At 44.7% G+C, this 19,789-nt stretch overlaps 1 protein-coding gene across 1 annotated transcript in view; it reads right to left on the bottom strand.

The window, feature by feature from the left end:
* The window catches only part of CLSTN2 (calsyntenin 2), a 347,351-nt gene that overhangs the window by 97,825 nt on the left and 229,737 nt on the right, over positions 1-19,789 (bottom strand). Inside the window, exon 5 of the mRNA XM_054708150.1 lies at positions 14,393-14,542. Within this exon, the coding sequence (XP_054564125.1) occupies positions 14,393-14,542 (150 nt within the window). The remainder of the gene's footprint in view (positions 1-14,392; positions 14,543-19,789) is intronic.

Below are 19,789 nucleotides of genomic sequence, written 5' to 3'. Positions count from 1 at the left end.
TACGGGCACATAGGTTGTATCTTTTCTGAAGGGTTTTCTGAGATGCGCTGTTGAAGCTGGTTACCTGCGCCTTTGGGAATTCCCAACCTCCTTGTTCGATCCTTCTTCCTCCTGATACCTTGGTACCCTCTTGGGATAGACTGACATGAATTTGAATTCTATCTCTGCCACTTACCAGCGGTTAGCTTTTGGACAAGTCTCTCAATCACTCTTAGCCTAAGTTCTCATCACCTGTAAAATGGACTAAAATTGCCTTGAACTTTATACTCTTTTTGCCTCTATCTACATGCGTCCATTTTATGTCCATTCATTCTTGGCTGTGCTAGGTACTCCAATAAACTACTTCTCACTAAGGTGTCAATGGACAATGATAGCTTCATGCAGTTGTCAGCAAACTCCTTCTGTAAAGGACTAGATAGTAAATATTTAGTCTTTGAGAACCATCTGGTCTCTGTCAAAACTGTTCAGCTCTATTGTGGTAGTGCCAAAGCAGCCATGAGCTAATATGTAAATAAATGAGTATGGCTGTGTGCCAATAAAACTTTATTTATGGGCACTAACATTTGAATTTCATATAATATTCATGTGCCACAAAATATGATGCTTCTTTTGATTTTTTAAAACCACTTAAACTGTAAAAGGCATTTTTTTTTTTTTTTTTAGCTCACAGTCATACCAAAACAGGATCTGACTTGTGATTTTCCTTTGCAGACCCTTGGCTTACTAGCGGCTCCTGCCGGAGGCATTTGCATATTAGGGGGGGATCATCCTGTAGAACAAAATATTGGGACCCTAATGGTGGGATCTTGGACACCCGGCAGGGCAGTGAAGGAGAGAACTGGGGGTTCTCTCCTCTGTCTTTCTGGCCAAGTCCCCACACATCAGCCTGCAGAAGGGTAACATCGTCATGAGACCTGATGGACACAGCTGCACCTGTTCCCTGCTCGAACGTTCCTCTCAGCAAAGCTGGGCCCCTTCCCGGGCTTATCACCCTCTGATTCAAAATCAATGCTTTTCCTCTAGTAAAACCCCAGCCAGCTCTTCAGCGCACTTGATCAATAATTGGTCTGACTTCTGGAAAGGGCAGAGTGCAGCCGTCTGACCCCGAGGGCCTGGGCTTTTTCTCCTTGGCAGGGAGGTGGACAGGTGGACAGCTGTAGAGGGGACTGGGAAATACACTTGACAAGGCTTAGCAGGGGTCTACCTCAGACATGCCTGACGGCCGACCTGTCTCCTTGTCTACGGAGTCTCATGAAATTAGCCCGAAAAGCTAGCCTCCTTTGCTGAGCAGCACTTCGAATTGGTTTTGGAATAAACGCAGGACTTTAGAAGCGCTCCCATTAAAAGTGCTCTCAGGAGCAATCATCCTTTTCAGCTGGTCTCCCTGCCGAATTTCTGCATCCCAGCAACCACCTGTGTGGTTGGCCAAGACATCCTTCTTCCCCAAGAGGCCCTCACCATGCTCAGGCATGAAAGCTCTGGGCTCCTCACTGCCCTTGGGGTAACACAGGAGGCCCCCAACCCCCCTCCATGATCTGGTCCCCAATGGCCTCTCCATCTTCCCTCCATACCTGAGCCATGTGACGGAATGCCGCCTTGCTGACATCTGCTCCCTCGTGTGGAACTCCCTTCCTCTTTGCACCGAAACTATCAGCTTCCAGATTTGGCCCAGGTGCATCCCCTGGAGGGCCCTGCAAGGCGGGGAGGCTCTCCTTTGTGTGCCCACGGCTCCCTCCACAGCGCTGATGCCCTCAGCATTGCCGTCATGTCCTCCTAAATTATGAGCCCTGGTAGGTCGCTGTGCCTCTATCCCGCCCTCAGCACACAGTGGGCCTTCAGTAAAGGGTTAATAAATTCACTACGGAAATATTTCCCATGTGTAATGTGTGTCAGCTTTTCAGTGACCTCCCAATGCAGATGACTAAGGGAAAATTAATCTCAACCAGAGCTTTCCTGCTGCTATCCTTCCAGCACAAAAGTGTTCGATGCCCTGTAGGGGGGAGGAAACATTTCCTGTGTGGCCTTCTTACTCAAAGTGAAGGCGACGGGCCAGCAACATCCAGACCTACCCCAGGCTGGCCAAGTCAGAGTCTGAATTTACACCAGGTGCTCAGGCGCACATTTAGGTTTGAGAAGCTCTCTTCTAAACGATACCCCGCCTCCTTCCTAAAGACGGCCTGATTCCTGGAACGGAACACACACTGAGACCATCTGACACATGAGGAGAATTACCCACACAGAAGAACAGGGAAGTGGTTCAATTGTGTGACTGTATCTCCTTTTCTTTCTACTTGAAATGAGACACCTTCCTGTGAAGGTGGCAAGAACAGGGTTTGGCCTGTGGGAGAGGCCCTGGGAGCTGGTGGCAGTGGGTGACCTGGTGCTGGGCCAGGTGTAATTATTGCTGTGGGATCCTGCTCAGGAACGAGGCAGGCAGAAATGAGGCTCTGCAGGAGTTTGAGTCTGGAGAGCTGACACTTTTATTTATTTATTTTAAATATGTATATTGATTGCAGAGAGGAAGGGAGATGGAGAGATAGAAACATCAATGAAGAGAGAGAATAATGGATTGGCTGCCTCCTACATGCCCCACACTGGGGATCAAGCCCAAAACCCGGGCATGTGCCCTGACCAGGAATCCAACCATGACCTCCTGGGTCCCAGGTCAACGCTCAACCACTGAGTCATGCCCGCCGGGCTGGAGAGCTGATTCTTGATAGGGGAACCTTGAGACCAGTAGGACTGGATGTCCAGCCAGCAACATGCCTGGGAAGGAAGTGGTGACGGGCCACGAGCAAAGTCTGCGGTGGTTCTTTAAAGGGGAATTGTCTCTGCATAAAGGGACCTAAATACTGATTTTGGGATCTAAACTGGCAAGGACAGTAATAAACACAAAATCTGATTTGCAACAATAAAAGGGGACATATACTAAGTAAGTATTGTAAAGACCAAGTTTCTAGCTTAAAACATAGAAAGAGATGGGCCAAGGGACTGTAAAGAACAGTAAAGAAAGGCATAAAGGAGGTATGTATCTCATAACTAATATAACATAACAACATAACATAACATAATATAACATAACACGTAACATAACACAACATAACACATAACAAACATAACACAACATAACATAACATAACCAGACAAACAAAACAACCCAAACTAGCAACTGCATGACAAACGATCCTCTGACACAATCTGTGGCCCCATCAGGAGGGTCAGCAGGGTCACCTCCATTGGGTCCCACCGTTGCTGTTGTTGTGCAGTCACTCTGAGGCACTGTGTCCTCCGTGATGCTCTGCGCTTCCTGAAGGCTGGTCCTCAGAGCACACAGGGGCCCAGGCCTTGGCAGAAGGGAAACAGACACCAAGAAGACTGCAATCCCGGACGCCTGGCATAGAGCGTGTGGCCAGCTGCAGGCGCACCTCTTCCTGTTCCTACTATGACCTTTCATCTCCTTGAACGGGAGACAGGGATACCATGGTTCTCAAAGCTCAGGACAGAACAAAGCGATTCACTTCCCCCTCGGACTCACACGGGTCTAGGTGATGCTTTGGGGACTCTGGGCAACTGAGAATGGGGGTGACGCTCCCTTTGACAAAACTCCACCAAGCCCTGCAGAGTTCACTGGTTCAGAATCATAATCTCAGAATGCAGATTAGACAAAACTCCTAGAAGACAAAGACAGCACATGTGTGACGTCCTGGGGTCATTTTCTGGATGCAAAGCTTTTCTTCTCCCAATGAGCCCCACTCTGTCATTGGCGAGTGATGCTGGTAAGTGAGCTTTTAGTTTATGCTTATGTGATGGATGGAAAGTTTAGCGACGACCAGGGGCTGTGAGAAGCATGGTTCTGCCCTCCAGGAACCCAAACTGTTTCAGGGAAGATAAGTCCAACCCATAAAAGGAGACAGAGAATGGAAAACCACAGCCTGAGCAGAGATGCTTTTGCCAAGGTATAAAAGGCAGCGGCAGCAGAGCCAGGGTCTGGGATGCCCATCTGTGCACCGTGGGGCAGGTGGAGGGGAGGCCAGCAGCATGCTGGGAAAGGCTGGGCTGGAAAATGGGGCCACTGGCCTGGGCTTGACTGGCGTCTTATCAAGCCCCGTGAAGGCTCTAGTTATGGACAGGACCCCTTGCTCCTCCGAGGCAGCTGGCGGCAGAAGCGGTGCTGACTGGGAATTCTCGAGGAGACAAGAGGCTCCGGAACATGATGGACTGCTTTCAGGGGCTGCAGTCCCCTCCTGCCTGCAGGGAAATGACTTGGAACAGGTACAAGAATTTGAGCTGCCAAACTGTGTTTGCTTGGTGACTCTGGTTGCCTGTGAGATGTCTGCTCAGGGAGGAACCTCTGTTCCGGACAATTATGCCTGGCACGTGCCCGCAGACCTGTCACTCACAGGTGGGCTGAGGAGTTTGGGGCCTTTTTTATACTTTTTTATTTTAAGAAAGATGATTTTAAATAAAATAATGTTGCATGCAATAAACATTAATATCTCAAGAAAAACAATTTTAAATATGTTACATGCAATAAATACCAATTATTCAAGAAAAATATCTTAAATATAATATTACATGCAATAAACATTAATATTTCAAGAAAAAGAATTTTAAGTATAATAATATTACCAAAACTGTACTAACATAGTATGATGTCACAAAAGTTGTAGGAAATATTAAAGATCTGCAAATAACAGGATTACTTCTGCTATATTCTAAATTTTTCCCCCCTCGGCTCTACTTTTGTTCATCAGTTTATGTTGTTCACCATATTCCACAAATAAGTGAGATCATGTGATATTTATATTTCTCTGACTGGCTTATTTCGCTTAGTATGATGCCCTCCAGGTTCACCCATGCTGTTGCAAATGGTAAGAGTTCCTTCTTTTTTACAGAAGCATAGTGTTCCATTGTGTAGATGTACCACAGTTTTCTAATCCACTCATCTGCTGATGGGCACTTAGGCTGTTTCCAAATCTTAGCTATGGTGAATTGTGCTCCTATGAACATAGGGGTCCATATATCCTTTCTGATTGGTGTTTCCGATTTCTTGGGATATATTCCTAGAAGTGGGATTATTGGGCCAAATGGGAGTTCTATTTTTAATTTTTTGAGGAAACTCCATACTATTTTCCACAGTGGCTGCACCAGTCTGCATTCCCACCAGCAGTGCGCAAGGGTTCCTTTTTCTCCACATCCTCATCAGCACCTGTCATTTGTTGATTTGTTGATGATAATCATTCTGACAGGTGTGAGATGGTAGCGCATTGTCATTTTGATTTGCATCTCTCGGATGATTATTGACTTTGAGCATGTTTTCATATATCTCTTGGCCTTCTTTATGTCCTCTTTTGAAAAGTGTCTATTTAGGCCCTTTGCCAATTTTTTTTTTATTGGATTGTTTATCTTCCTTTTGTTATGTTGTATGAGTTCCCTGTAAATTTTGGAGATTAAACCCTTATCGAAGATAACATTGGCAAATATGTTCTCCCATGCAGTGGGCTTTCTTATTGTTTTGTTGATGGTTTCTTTTGCTGTGCAGAAGCTTTTTATTTTGATGTAGTCCCATTTGTTTATTTATTTTTTTAGTTTCTATTGTCCTGGGAGCTGTATCGGTAAAGATTTGCTACAACATATGTCTGATATTTTGCTGGCTGCCTATGGCTTCTTCTAAGAGTTTTATGGTTTCCCGTCTTATGTTTAAGTCCTTTATCCATTTTGCGTTTATTTTTGTGTATGGTGTAAGTTGGTGATCTAGTTCCTTCCCTCCCTCCCTCCCTCCCTCCCTCCCTCCCTCCCTTCCTTCCTTCCTTCATCTATCTGTCCAATTTTCCCAACAACATTTATTGAAGAGACTATCTTGACTCCAATGTAAGCTCTTGCCTCCTTTGTCAAATATTAATTGAGCATAATGGCTTGGGTAAATTTCTGGGTTCTCTGTTCTGTTCCATTGTTCTATATGTCTGTTCTTGTGCCAATACCAGGCAGTTTTGAGAACAGTGGCTTTGTAATATAGCTTGATATCTGGAACTGTGTTTTTCTTTCTCAGGATTGCTGCAGCTATTCGGGGTCTTTTTTTATTCCAGATGAATTTTTGGAGAGTTTGTTCTAGGTCTGTGAAATATTCCGTTGGTATCTTAATGGGGATTGCATTGAATCTATAGATTGCTTTGGGTAGTATGGACATTTTAATGATGTTGACTCTACCAATCCATGAACAGGTATATTCTTGCATTTGTTTATGTCTTCCTCTATCTCTTTTTTCAACGTCCTGTAGTTTTCTGAGTATAGGTCTTTTGCCTCCTTAGTTAAGTTTATTCCTAGGTATCTTAATTGTTTTGGTGCAGTGGTAAATGGAATTGTTTTTTTTAGTTTCTCTTTCTGTGAGTTCATTATTGGTGTATTAAAAAAGCCATCGATTTCTGGGTGTTTGTTTTGTATCCTGCTACATTGCCGAATTCATTTATTAAGTCTAGTAGTTTTTTGATGGAGTCTTTGGGGTTTTCTATGTACAATACCATGTCATCTGCGAATAAGGACAGTTTTACTTCTTCTTTTCCAATTTGGATGCCTTTTTATTTCTTCTTCTTGTCTGATCGCAATGGCTAGTACTTCCAGTACTATGTCGAACAGGAGTGGTGAGAGTGGGCATCCCTGTCTTGTTCCTGTTCTTAGGGAAAATGGCTTTAGTTTTGCCCAATGAGTATGATGTTGGCTGTAGGTTTGTCATATATGGCCTTTATCATGTTGAGATATGCTCCCTCTCTTCCAACTTTGCTGAGAGTTTTTAATCAAAAATGGGTGTTGGATTATGTTGAATGTCTTTTCTGCATCTATTGATATGATCATGTGATTTTTGTCTTTCAATTTGTTTATGTGATATATCACGTTTATTGATTTGCGAATATTGTACCAGCCTTGCATCCCTGGAATAAATCCCACTTGATCATGGTGTATGATCTTTTTAATATATTGCTGGATGCAATTTGCTAATTTGGCATGCCCCCCACAGCTGAGATTTTGTTGAGAATTTTAGCATCTATGTTCATCAGGGATATTGGCCTGTAATTCTCTTTCTTTGTAGTGTCTTTATCTGGTTTTGGAATTAGAATAATGCTGGACTCATAAAAAGAGTATGGAAGTGTTCCTTCCTCTTGGATTTTCTGAAATAGTTTGAGGAGTATAGGTGTTAGTTCTTCTTTGAATGTTTGGAAAAACTCCCCTGTTAAGCTGTCTGGACCTGGGCTTTTCTTTTGTGGGAGTTTTTTTTTTTTTTTTTTTCTGCCTCTATTTCATTGGTTGTTATTGGCCTAGTCAGGTTTTTTTTATTCTTCCTGATTCAGTTTCAGGAGGTTGTATTTTTTAGGAATTTGTCTATTTCATCCACATTGTCCAGCTTGTTGGTATATAGTTGTTCATAATATTTTCTTATAATCCTTTGTATTTCTGTGGTGTCTGTGGTTACTTCTCCACTCTCATTTCTGATTTTATTTATTTGAATCCTCTCGCTTTTTTTCTTGATGAGTCTGGCTAATGGTTTATCAATTTTGTTTATCCTTTCAAAGAACCAGCTCTTGGTTTCATTGATTTTTTGTATTTTATTTTTTAGTCTTTATTTCATTTATTTCTGCTCTAATTTTTATTGTTTCCTTCCTTCTACTTACTCTGGGCTTTTCTTGTTCTCTTTATAGTTCTTTTGTTGTAGGGTTAAGTAGTTTATTGCTGATTTTTCTTCATAGCCTGTAGTGCTATGAACTTCCCTCTCAGGACTGCTTTTGCTGTGTCCCAGAGATTTTGGGTTGTTGTGTGTTCATTTTCATTTATTTCCAGGAAGTTTTTGATTTCTTTCTTGATCTCCTTGGTAACCCATTCATTGTTTAATAACATGCTATTTAGCCTCTATGTGTTTGAATGTTTTTGGGTGTTTTTACTGTAGTTGATTTTAATTTCATTCCACTGTGATCTGAGAAGATGCTTGATATGATTTCAATATTCTTGAACTTGTAGAGACTTGTTTTGTGTCCTAACATGTGGTCTTTCTGCCTCTTCTGGCACACCTGCTATCTTTGTGAATGATCCATGTGCACTTGAGAACAATGTATATTCTGCGTTGGGGTAAAATGTTTTATAAATGTGTATTAAATCCATTTGATCCAGTGTGTCCTTTAGAGTCTCTGTATCCTCATTAAGTTTTGTCTGGAAGATCTGTCAAGTGAAGTCAGAGGGGGTATTAAACTCCCCTACTATGACTGTATTGTTGTCAACCTCTCCTTTAAAGTCCTTTAGAAGTTTTTTATATATTTAGGTGCACCTATATTAGGTGCATATATGTTTACCAGGGTTATATCCTCTTGTTGGATTGATCCCTTTAGTATTATGTAGTGACCTTTGTTGTCTCTTGTGAAGGCCTTCATTTTAAAGTCTATTTTGTCAGATATGAGTATTGCTACTCCAGCTTTTTTTTTTTCCTTTTCCATTTGCATGGAAAAAAATTTTCTATCCCTTCACTTTCATCCTGTGTGTGTCTTTTGTTTTGAGGTAGGTCCTTGTAGACAACATATAGTGGGGTCATGTTTTTGTATCCATTCAGCTACCCTACGCTTTTTGATTAGGGCAATTAATCCATTTACATTTAGGGTTATTATTGAGAGGTACTTACTTATAGCCATTTTAATTCTGTATGGCTAGGTTTCTCTCTCTGTTTCTTTTTCTCAGCAATCCCTTACAGCAATCCCATTAGCATTTCTTCTACTGCTGGCTTGTGGTGATAAACTCCTTTAGCCTTTTTTTTTGTCTGGGAAGCTCTTTATTTGACTATTTTGAATGATAGCTTTGCTGGATATAGTAATCTTGGTCTCAGATCCTTGCTTTCCTTACCTTGAGTACTTCATGCCATTCCCTCTGGTCTATAGAGTTTTTGATGAGAAATCAAGTTTCAGCTTATGGGAACTCCTTTGTAGGTAATAGTTTTCTTTTCTCTTGCTGCCTTTAAGATTTCTCTTTGTCTTTATTTTTTGGCATTTTAATTATGATGTGTCTGGGCATGGGTTTATTTGGGTTCTTCTTGTTTGGGGTTCTCTGTGCCTCCTGAACTTGTGTGACTTTTTCCTTTACCAGGTTAGGGAAGTTTTCTACCATTATTTCTTCAAACACCTCTCTATTCCTTTCTCCCTTTCTGCCTCTTCTGGCACACCTACCATTCTAATATTGTTACGTTTCACATTGTCTCACAGCTCCCTCAAGCTGTCCTCCTGTTTTTTGTTTTTTTTTTCTTTTTAGTTCTCTGATTGAGTGATATTTTCAACTCTGTCTTCTAATTCACTGATTCGATCCCCAGCTTCCCCTAATCTGCTGTGTATTCCTTCCAATGTGTTCTTTATTTGTGTTATGTCATTCTTTATCTCAGACTGTTCTTTTTTCATAGTTACTACAGTAGGTCCTCGGGTTACATCAGAGATCCATTCCTATGGTGCCATAAGTTGGAACTCACCTACATAAGCACCTATGTCACTCACATGGAGCATACACAGCAGTAATGAAGTGAAACAGTAAAAAAAAATTTTTTAAAAGAAAGATAACAATTCCTGACCTTTACTTGTGGTAAATACAGTAAATAATAAAAAAAACATAAAGCACATAGGTACATACGTCGAAATAACGGAATTTTTTTAATACATAAATAAATGGGAGATGGCAACATAACCATGAAACGACGTAAGTCGAGTCCGATGTAACCTGAGGACTGCCTGTATATCTTTTTTCATACTGTTGAGCATTTTTATCATCATTACTCTGAACTCTGTTTCAGATAAATTTCTTATCTCTGCCTCATTTATCTCTTCTTCTGGAGAATTCTCTAGTTCTTTCATTTGGGGGTTTACTTGTCTCCTCATTTTGGTTGTCTGTTTGTGACCATGTTTTAGGTATATCCTCTACATCTCTCAATCTCTAGTTCAGGACAGTGTTAAAGGCTGTTTCTGACTAATTGGATCAGGCAGAGACTCAAAGCCTCCAGAGGCCGCCTCTGTCTAGAGCAGTGGTTCTCAACCTTTCCAATGCCTCGACCCTTTAATACAGTTCCTCATGTTGTGGTGACCCCCAATCATAAAATTATTTTTGTTGCTACTTCATAACTGTAATTTTGCTACTGTTATGAATTGTAATGTAAATATCTGTGTTTTCTGATGGTCTTAGGCTCTACAGTGGTTCTCCACCTGTGGGAGTTGAGAACCGCTAGCAGGGTCACCTAAGACCATTGGAAAACACAGATATTTACATTATGATTCATAACAGTAGCAAAATTACAGTTATGAAGTAGCAACAAAAATAATTTTATGGTTGGGGGTCACCACAACATGAAGAACTGTATTAAAGGGTTGTGGCATTAGAAAGGTTGAAAACCACTGGTCTAGAGACTAATAGGATTCTGCCTTGAATTGCCCCCAGGCAATCATTCTCAGGTGTAGGGAGAGTTTTTTCAACAAGGTGGGGCAGTTGCTTCTGCCTGGAGGCTAATTGTTAGTTTTAATTTCTTAAATGGCCTTAGGGAAAGGTGTTTTCCAGTAGGGTGTGTCAACTGTCTTACCCCAGGAAAGGCAAATGTCTATGTGGGAAAGATGTCCCCCACTACATGAGGGAATAACTCAGCCCAGGAAACTTGGGGTGTCTACCTCCTGAGCTCTATCTCCCGAGTCCCTAGTCCTGGGTTCTGCTCTCACAGCTCCAGTCCACTTCACCCTCCCTCTGCCAGAGCAGAAGGTGGGTGGCTCCACAGGGAATTTTTGTGCATTGGCCTTTCAAGAGGGTATCCGAACTTTCACTGCCACTCCCTGGCAGACAGCACCCGACTGCTTTTCACAGCTAGATGTTATGTGGGTTCCCTCCTCAGATTTGGTGCTATCTGCTGGGGAGCCCAGCTTGGGGATTAGATCCCAGAGTTCTCAGTGGCATGCCCCCCACAGCTGAGATATTTCTCCAGGACTTCAGTTGCTGTCTGTGGGTGCCAGGCCAGCCCTTTCGCACCTCTGCCCCTCCTACCAGTCTCTATGCCGTCTCCACCTCCGGTCCTTGGGTATCAGGGTTCTCTCCTGTGAATTTTCCATTGATTCAAGTTTGGGAACTTTGCAGCTCCTCACTCTGGCATTCATAATCTTGACCACCCACCCCACCCTACCCCTAATCACTCCAATCTGGCTTCCCACTTCTCCCCAGTCCCAACCCAAGCCAGACTGGCTTCCTTATACTGTTCACTGGTGCCCTGAATGGCCTCCCCTCTCTGTGCTCTTCTCCTATTCTATACTGTGCAGGCTTCACCCATATCAGCTTCAAGAAGGGCCAATTCTTTCCCCTAGGACCTGGCTACCTCTCACAGTGAGGAGAAGCCTGCCTCGTCTGCAGTTAGCAAAGAAAACCAGTAAACCGTGGCTCCTTCAGCTTGCCCTACAAAGCTGGGAGAGGGGCCGGACAAGAAACACATCTGGGACGAGTGGTGGTTTGCTTGTCCCTGGAGAAAGATGTATTTTCAGCTACAAGGCTGCAGCCCTGGCTGAGGGTAGAAGAGAGAAAAGACCCCAAGATTGGTTGGTCAGAGATGAGGTTGCCCAAGTGGAAGAATAAAGTGGGCCGTATGCTGGAAAGAAAGAAAGTTTTCCTGTAGATCTGGAGGCTTGAACAGGCATGGCAGGAAGGCACTTTGACTCCACATACCTAAGAACTTGGAGGCCCTATGATCTGAAAACCTGCTGGACAATGGCTGGGAGAGGGATCCACAGCTGTGTACAGGGGTAAGCTGGAGGGAGGAGGGGCGCGATGCAGAATCCAATGTCAGCTTCTGCCACCAAAGGCTGGATGACTAAGGCAGGGAAGCCACCTAAAGTGGTTGATTCTGATGTTACACATGCTTGAGTCACTTTGCCTGACATGGTGAACTGATACATGGAGTTGCTGCTTCCCTCTTTTCTCTGTTCCACAGAAAGCTACATCTACATCTACATCTACATCTACATCTACACCTACATATACATATAAATACACATAAACAGTTAATATTCAACCTAGGATGTTTTTCCATTCATTTTTACAGAGAGTGGAAGGGAGGGGTAGAGATAGAGAGAAACATCAATGTGAGAGAGACACATTGATTGGTTGCCTCCTACCCATGTCCCGGGGCTGGGGATTGAGTCTGCAACTGAGGTACATGCCCTTGACCAGAATCGAACCTGGGACCCTTCAGTCCGTGGGCTGATGCTCTAACTACTGAGCACCTGGCTAGTGCAGAAAGTTATGTTTTTTCACCATTTGTCCATTCAACACTTGCCAATCACCTGAATTGTGCCTGGCCCTGTGCTGGGCGCTAGAGACACGATGATGAATGGGCACAGTCTTTACTTCAGGAGATCACTGTCTAGAGCAGCAAAGAGCACTGTGCACCATTGAGGAGGTGCCCCTCAGCCTTCGCACACAGAACTGAACGTTATTAAAATGTTTTTCTTTGCATACATTTAACACTGAAACAAGCACCAACTCTGTTAGAAAATTACGTTTAAATACAGTTACAGAAATGTAATCCCAAGTCACAGGTGTCTCATTTATCAAAGACAAAAGCCATTGGGACCATTCTCCAGATGAGGCTTGGCTTTGGTTTTCCTGCTTAAAGTCCCCCTGTGAGCTTCTTTCATGCTTAGAAAGATTTTATCTTCTTTCCAGGCTTTCTCTTCAAAAGCCAGACCTTCACTGGGGCCAGTCCTTATAAGTTAAAATAAAACAAGGGGAGTTCTTTACTCAGCTAGCTCATCCATTCGTTTATTCTTCAATGACTATTTCTTGAGCACCTAACATCGGGACCAGACATGTGCTAAGCCGGAGGAATTCACTGGTGAACAAGAGAGACAGAATCTTGCCCTCGGGGTCCTCGGTGAATTATCCCCAACCAGAGCTCGGGCTTCCTGAGGTTGGGAACACAGCTTGTCACGCTAGCTTGCCCCTCTTTCTCTGTTTCTTGCTTCATCCTAAACAGACCGACACAAAGACGTCTCTACTTTGTTCTTCATGTCTCATGTGTCTTACTGAGCTCATCGCCTCTTTGTTCAAAGGCAAATGACCCTAACTCTGTCCAGAGGGGGGTTTATTGCTCCTCCCAGCTTCCCAGTTGAAAGATTAAGGGGAGGCAGGTTGTGCAGCAGAGAGCACTTGGAGAGCTGCCTTCTGAGGGGAGTGGCCCCAGGTGTCCTTGTTTGCACCCCGAGGTCTTGCTAATTGGATTCGGAATAAATGCCTGACCACCATTCAGAGTCTGGCCAGTGACCTAGATGGCGGCCTGGCATCAGTCTGCCCCATAGGGATGTGAGTGACCAACACAGCGAATTGCACCCTCTATGAGGGAATTTAAGAATGAAAAATACACCCACTTATCTGCTCCCCACCTTCCCCCCCCACACACACACACAGAGAGAGAGAGAGAGAGAGAGAGAGAGAGAGAGAGAGAGAGAGAGAAAATAACGGGGGCCTGAAGCTTAAAGACACACCTAGGGAATGCAATAAACAGCAGCCACAGAGTGGAGGACTCCACAAAGCACCGTGAGTCATGGATAGGCAGTAGCCTCCCATAGCATCAACACATGAAGCAGAAACAGGAGCAGTCAAGCAGCCAAAATAGTGGCCCAGAGGTAACTAACTGCTCTGCCACCGGAACTATCATGTCACCGCCAGAGCCGTCCTTATTCCATGCACCATCCATCCAATTCTCCGTAAGACCGTCTATGCAGCTGGCCTTGCCTCCTGGTTTCCTCTTAGCTCGGTGACAAACCTCTGCCATCGGAGGGTAACCCAGACCTTTGTTCTGTCCCTGCACCCTAAAAGATCTAAGTGAGCACAAAGTGGATCCTCCATGCGAGGCGTTGTTTCGCCATTCCCAGAGCCAACGTTTTAGAAACCCCTTAGCCTAGAGGCTGGATGTGGCTCTCCAGACTCTGCCTGGACGCCCTCGGTGCAAGCCCACCCTGCCTGGGGTGTTGAGTAATGAGGCAACATTTGAAACGCACCAGCCCGACTCAGCACTCTGCGATAAAGTGAACAGGCTCGCTGGCCATCTGCTGAGCACCGTGGGTAATTACTATTGATCCAAAGATGCCATGAGATCTGAGAAAGAGCAGCCTGGACCAACTGAGCATGTGACCTTAGACAAGTTCCCTCGGGCATTCTCACCTGTGAAATGGAGATACTACAACCCTAGGAGCGGTGAGAATAAACCAGCTACTCTATCTCCTGCAGCAGCGTGACTGCACTTTACACATCCCTCTAGCCACGAGCAGTGCCGATTTGAGGATAGGTCTAGCAGCTTCCATGCACCGGGTCAAGCTGCCTTTCCTCCGAGGACTGACAAAAGCGGGCCCACCTTGCCAGCCAGGCTTGCACACTGGCTTCACGTCCACCTGCACCAGGGTGTCCTGAGCAGCAGGCTTCTGGCCACAGTCGTAGGCGGTCACCAGGATCTCGTACTGGTGCTGCTTGTCATAGCTCAGCTTCTCGGTGTTCCTGATGTTGCCTGAGGACACAGAGACAGTCAACGTTGTTTCAGATCAAGCTGAGCACGCTGCAGTTCTCCCACATCCCTTCCCCACTCCTCCAACCTCCACCAGAATGGAACGAGCCCCTTCCCTATCCCTTTGTAGGGTCAAGGGTTACAGGAGGCCATGGCTTCCACACGCGGCCTGCTCGTTCCTCGGTGGCAGATTCCAGGATCAGTTGACTGGAGCCACCCCAGCTGTGGGGCTGGGCTGCTTTGAATTCCAAGCACGCATTTGGGACCCCACTGGTTTGTGTTTGTAAGTAATGGGTTGCTGGAAAACTCTCTCTTAAAGAGCCCCATGCGGCTGCAGCCCTGATGTCAGGCCCAGAGCTCATCTGCCATGAGATCTCTGGGAAAAAAAAGATGGAATTCAGAAATGTCCTGACACATATTTTTTAACATCTGGGCTCATTGCCAGGAATGTTCACTGCCTCTTCTCACATTATTTTGCTACCAAATAGGAAGTAAAATCAATAAGAAAACGTGTGACCTCTCTTGCAAAGCTGCACAGAATAACCGATTCCTTGCCCTGGTGGCAAAGACATTTTTCTTCTCCAAGAAAGACCAAACTGTTTTTATGAGCCATTTGTGTGTTTTTTTCCCTGTGGGTGTGATATTATGATTCAGGAATAAATATTTGATAAATAACAAGCAAAACTTTAATTGACGATTTTTGCTAAAATGCCATTTTGGTTCCAAGAAACTAATGAGAGGCCCAATGCGCATTGAATAATTTTTAGTTGTTCATTCCAAGAGATGCAAGTCTTCCTTTGTTGAGAGTAATTTCATTCTTGCATTTTTTTTTCTGATGGTGGAGCTGACAGCAAATTAGAACTCAAATGTTATCATCATCCTTTACCAGAAGTGAAATTAAGAAAGTGGAAATTAAAAGCAAAACAAACTAACAAGCAACTCAAGAAGTGTGGAATGGCTGACGCACGCAAATTTTTAGATTTCATCCAAACTAAGGGAAAACTACCTAATGAGCTTTCTTCCATTCCAACTGATTATTGTTCATGTGAATTGAGATAACAGGGACCAAGGCAAGAAAGCCTGGGAAATTAGAAAAGTCACATAATGTTGTAACGATCGGACAAGTTGATCCACCAATCACCCAGTCTTAACCAGTACTCAGTAGCAGGCCAGGAGCAGGTGCAATAAATGTGAGTGCCTGTGAGGAGGAGGAGGAGGGAGTGGAGGCGAGCGGTGGTGAGGAGGGATGAAGTCACCCATGACATTGGACCAAGCATTTGAACCATTTGTTCTGCTATCTTCTCTGGATTGTTTCTAAAAATGCAGCTGCAGCCACGGATTTGAAGTAAAATTTACTTTGACAAAGCCAGTCAAAAATCTCTGACTAAAAATGGGTTTGAGGTATTTTTGGCCTTGTGGCTGGTATTCAGAATCCCTTTCATTTTCCCCCAAATATTTGTTTCAGTCTCAGCCTGGGGCCCGCGCAGGCCTGGGACGGCTCAGAATCGGGTTGGTAACACTCCCCCGGGGTTCCCTTAACAAACTCATTTGTGGTTACAGTCGTCACAGGGGAGGGATTCTGCAGGTGCAGGCACCGTGATATAAACCACGAGAAGGAGGTTTCAGCGACGTCGGATTGAATTTTCAACAAAAAGTTTTAACTCTCTCTTTCTTTACAGTGAAATGGCTCTCTAAAGATACGTCTCTGAGAAGAGGAAGGCTTAGGGTTTACAATCCGTGTGACATTAAGCAGACCAAGCACTATTGATTGTGCTAGAAAAATAAACACACGGGCAGGCAATCCTTGCCTCAATTTGTCGCAGCTCCTCTCCCGTAACTGTCTTAATGAAACTGTCTGAGAAACTAATTTACTTTCTCCGCCACCACCACCACCTTCATGCGTGTGAGCGTAAGATTCAGAGCACAGATGTGCAGCAGTGGGTCACCATGAGAGGCAATGTTGGGGACCCGCCATCCTGTGGGGAGGGCAACATCTGGAGAAGACACCCATTTAACACATTTCGATAGCTCGGAAGAAGCCATCCATTTTGCTTCTGTTACAATTCCATTTCCCCCTCACATTTGAGTGATTTCTCCAATAGTGCCTTCTCAGTTAGCTGAGTCCACAGTTAACCCAGGTGAATGGCTGCCCCGGGGCCTAGTCCCCCGTCCACAGGAGCCTGGGCAGCTAACTCTCAAAGAACAGTCAGCCCCTACCTTGCGTGTTGGTGAAGGCGATTTTTTAAAACTCAGGTGGGGAGGAGGTGCAATGAGGCAAGCACAGTGACCTGCACACTCCCTCCCCTGGAACTGAACTTGGAACAACCCTTTTGGAAAGCTATACGGGCCAGTCACTTTGCAATTATTCATACCTTTGGGGCATGCAATTCCACATCTAAAAATTGGTTCCAGAAAAAGTTCAGATGTTTATTGTGAAAAATTGTAAATACAGGCGAAAATATGTCCAGCGCAGCATTATTTATTACCTCGCCAAAATAGAAGAGAAACGGCATGTCTGGTTGCAGGGAAGAAGCTAAGGATAAGAGTCTGCGTGAGATGGAGTGTTGTTCAGCACTGAAAGTGGTCATTATGAAGCACTTTTAAGGATGGAAAAAAATCCATGTAATCGAATGTTAAGCAAAAAATGGGAGGATAAAGAAAAGCAAGAAATGTGAGGCTATACTTTTGTTTAAAAAGTCAGAAAACTACTGGTAAAGTATCAATAGTGGTTACCTTTTTAAAAAATGTTTAATAGTGGTTCTCTTTGGTGGGATTATATGTGACTTATTTTCTTCTTCGCACTTTTCTATGCTTTCCAAACTCCCACAAGGGCATGTGTTATCTTCTATTCAGGTGGAAAAGAAGTGTTTTCATTTACTGTAAGAAGAAACAGACTCCGGGACGCACTTCACTCAGAGGCATGCGCCCCATTACTCTGTGGGTAGCCAGCTGGCAGAGAACTCGGCTGAGATGGGGGTAAAGAAAGAATTGTACCATCTTCCGCACCGCCCATGGGCACCCCTGAGAATCAGACAAGTCTGTCCAGTGGTGAGTGGGTGTCAATGAGTCCCCGCTGTACCCTCTGTGGTCAGTCTCAAACGTGGTTGAGAGATTGGCTTTGGCAACACTCTGGTGCAGGCGTCCTCAAACTACGGCCCGCGGGCCACATGCGGGTGTTTTTGCCGTTTTGTTTTTTTACTTCAAAATAAGATATGTGCAGTGTGCATAGGAATTTGTTCATAGTTTTTTTTTAAACTATAGTCCGGCCCTCTAACAGTCTGAGGGACAGTGAACTGGCCCCCTATTTAAAAAGTTTGAGGATCCCTGCTCTGGTGAATGCCTCCTTTGCTGTTTATCCACCCCATTACACGGGCAGGATACTTAATTCCCATTTTACTGATGAGGATCTGAGCAAGGTTAAGTAACTGGTCAAGGATCACACACACACACACACACACACACACACACACACACACACACACACACAGTGATGGATGTAGGATTAAGATGCAATTTTGTGTTTTTGAACTTAAAGACCATTGCCATGCATTCCTGTCAGATATCCGTAAGGAGAGTGATGATGTCACTGGTGGAAAGGCCTTGGGGCCAACTCTCAGGGGACCTAGGCTCTAGTCCCAACTCTGCCACCTGCATGAGAGGTGCTGGTAGGCAAGCTCTTGATGCTTTGGGGACTCAGTTTTTCCATCTGTTCAATGGAGAATGAGCATCTAGGCCCTACCGATCTCCGAGAGACCAGCCAAATGCCAGAAGATGGGGGCCTGGCAGCCATCTGAAATCGATCTAGAACTTCCCAGGAGGTGGGTGATGTCACCAGCTCAGAGTTACCTGTTCATAATTTCAGCCTGGAAACCCACGGGGAGGGAGTGAGTAACCATCAAGTCCCAACCCCCCAGTAAATACCTAAGTCATCATGGCACCATGAATGGAGCACTCCCTATATGCCACGTGCCCTGCAGGTATTATCTCCGGGCACTGCCTCTCCCAGAGGCCTCACAACCCCACAGGGAGGCAGGAACTATTACTGCCTTGATTTCAAGGGGGAGGGAGGCTGAGGACCTCTGTTGGAAGAGGTTGAGTCTTCAGTTAAGACAGGTCATTCTGACTCTATACTGTATTCTGTCCTCCTCCCTGTGCCCTGCTCCCCTTCCTTCCCTCACAAAGAACCTGGGAGGTTGGGGTGGGGGTAGGGGTGGGGGGCAGGAGCCATCTACCTGAAGCTCTGCAGCCTCGGTGAGTGGGCCCCAAACTCAGTAGTATTTTTTCTTTTTCTTTTTTAAAATATATTTTTATTGATTTCAGACAGGAGAGGAAAGGGAAAGAGAGTTAGAAACATCAATGATGAGAGAGAATCATTGATTGGTTGCCTCCTGCACACCCCTTACTGGGGATGGAGCCAGAAACCCTGCCATGTGCCCTTGACTGGAATCGAACCCCGGGACCCTTCAGTCCACAGGCTGATACTCTATCCACTGAGCCAAACCAGCTAGGGCTCCGTAGTACTTTTTCTGATATGCATGCAAAGAACTTCTTCAAGGAGCCTGTAAGGTTGCTGGAGGAGTGATGGATAAGAGCCAAGTGGGAAGCTCATTAGAATGGGAGCTGTTTCTGCGCCTGCCCCTGGGTCCTACCTTCATTACTTGGAGAACTGCTTTTGTAAACCTCCCTGTCAGGGGCCCACACTCTCTGGGAGTGCCCACTCTCCTCTTCATCTTGCGTTGTAAACCAATGTTGGAGGCAGAGGCCTGGCAAAGAACCATTACTCACTTTTAATGAGACAGCGAGGGAAATAAATTGGCATATGTTAGTGAAATGGCTCATCAAGGTGAGTAATTATCGCCATGACTGGGGCAGTTTACCCTCTGATGAAAGAATTTGCATCTCATCTCTCATTGGCTTGTGGCTCTCCAGGACTAAGGCAGGGGGTCAAGGGGAGCTAAACCACTCATCACAGATACCTCCTTCTCTAGTCCTGCTCTTCAGGAGGGACTTGTCACTCCCCAAATGCTAGTTTTTGCAGACATAGACCCAACAGCTGATCATGGGGGAACAGAAAAATACAAAAGAGTTGTTTATATTTTATGAAGTGGTGTGTGTGTGTGTGTGTGTGTGTGTGTGTGTGTGTGTGTGTGTGTGTTGTGAGATACGTGTTTGTGTGGTGGGGATGGGCCATCCATCTGTAGGAAAAGCTATCAGAGAGCCGTTCTGACATGCTCTACTAGTTGAAATGAC

Source organism: Eptesicus fuscus, chromosome 18 (assembly GCF_027574615.1).
Source record: "Eptesicus fuscus isolate TK198812 chromosome 18, DD_ASM_mEF_20220401, whole genome shotgun sequence".
Taxonomy (NCBI): Eukaryota; Metazoa; Chordata; class Mammalia; order Chiroptera; family Vespertilionidae; genus Eptesicus; species Eptesicus fuscus.
This window is presented reverse-complemented; position numbering and strand designations above follow the sequence as displayed.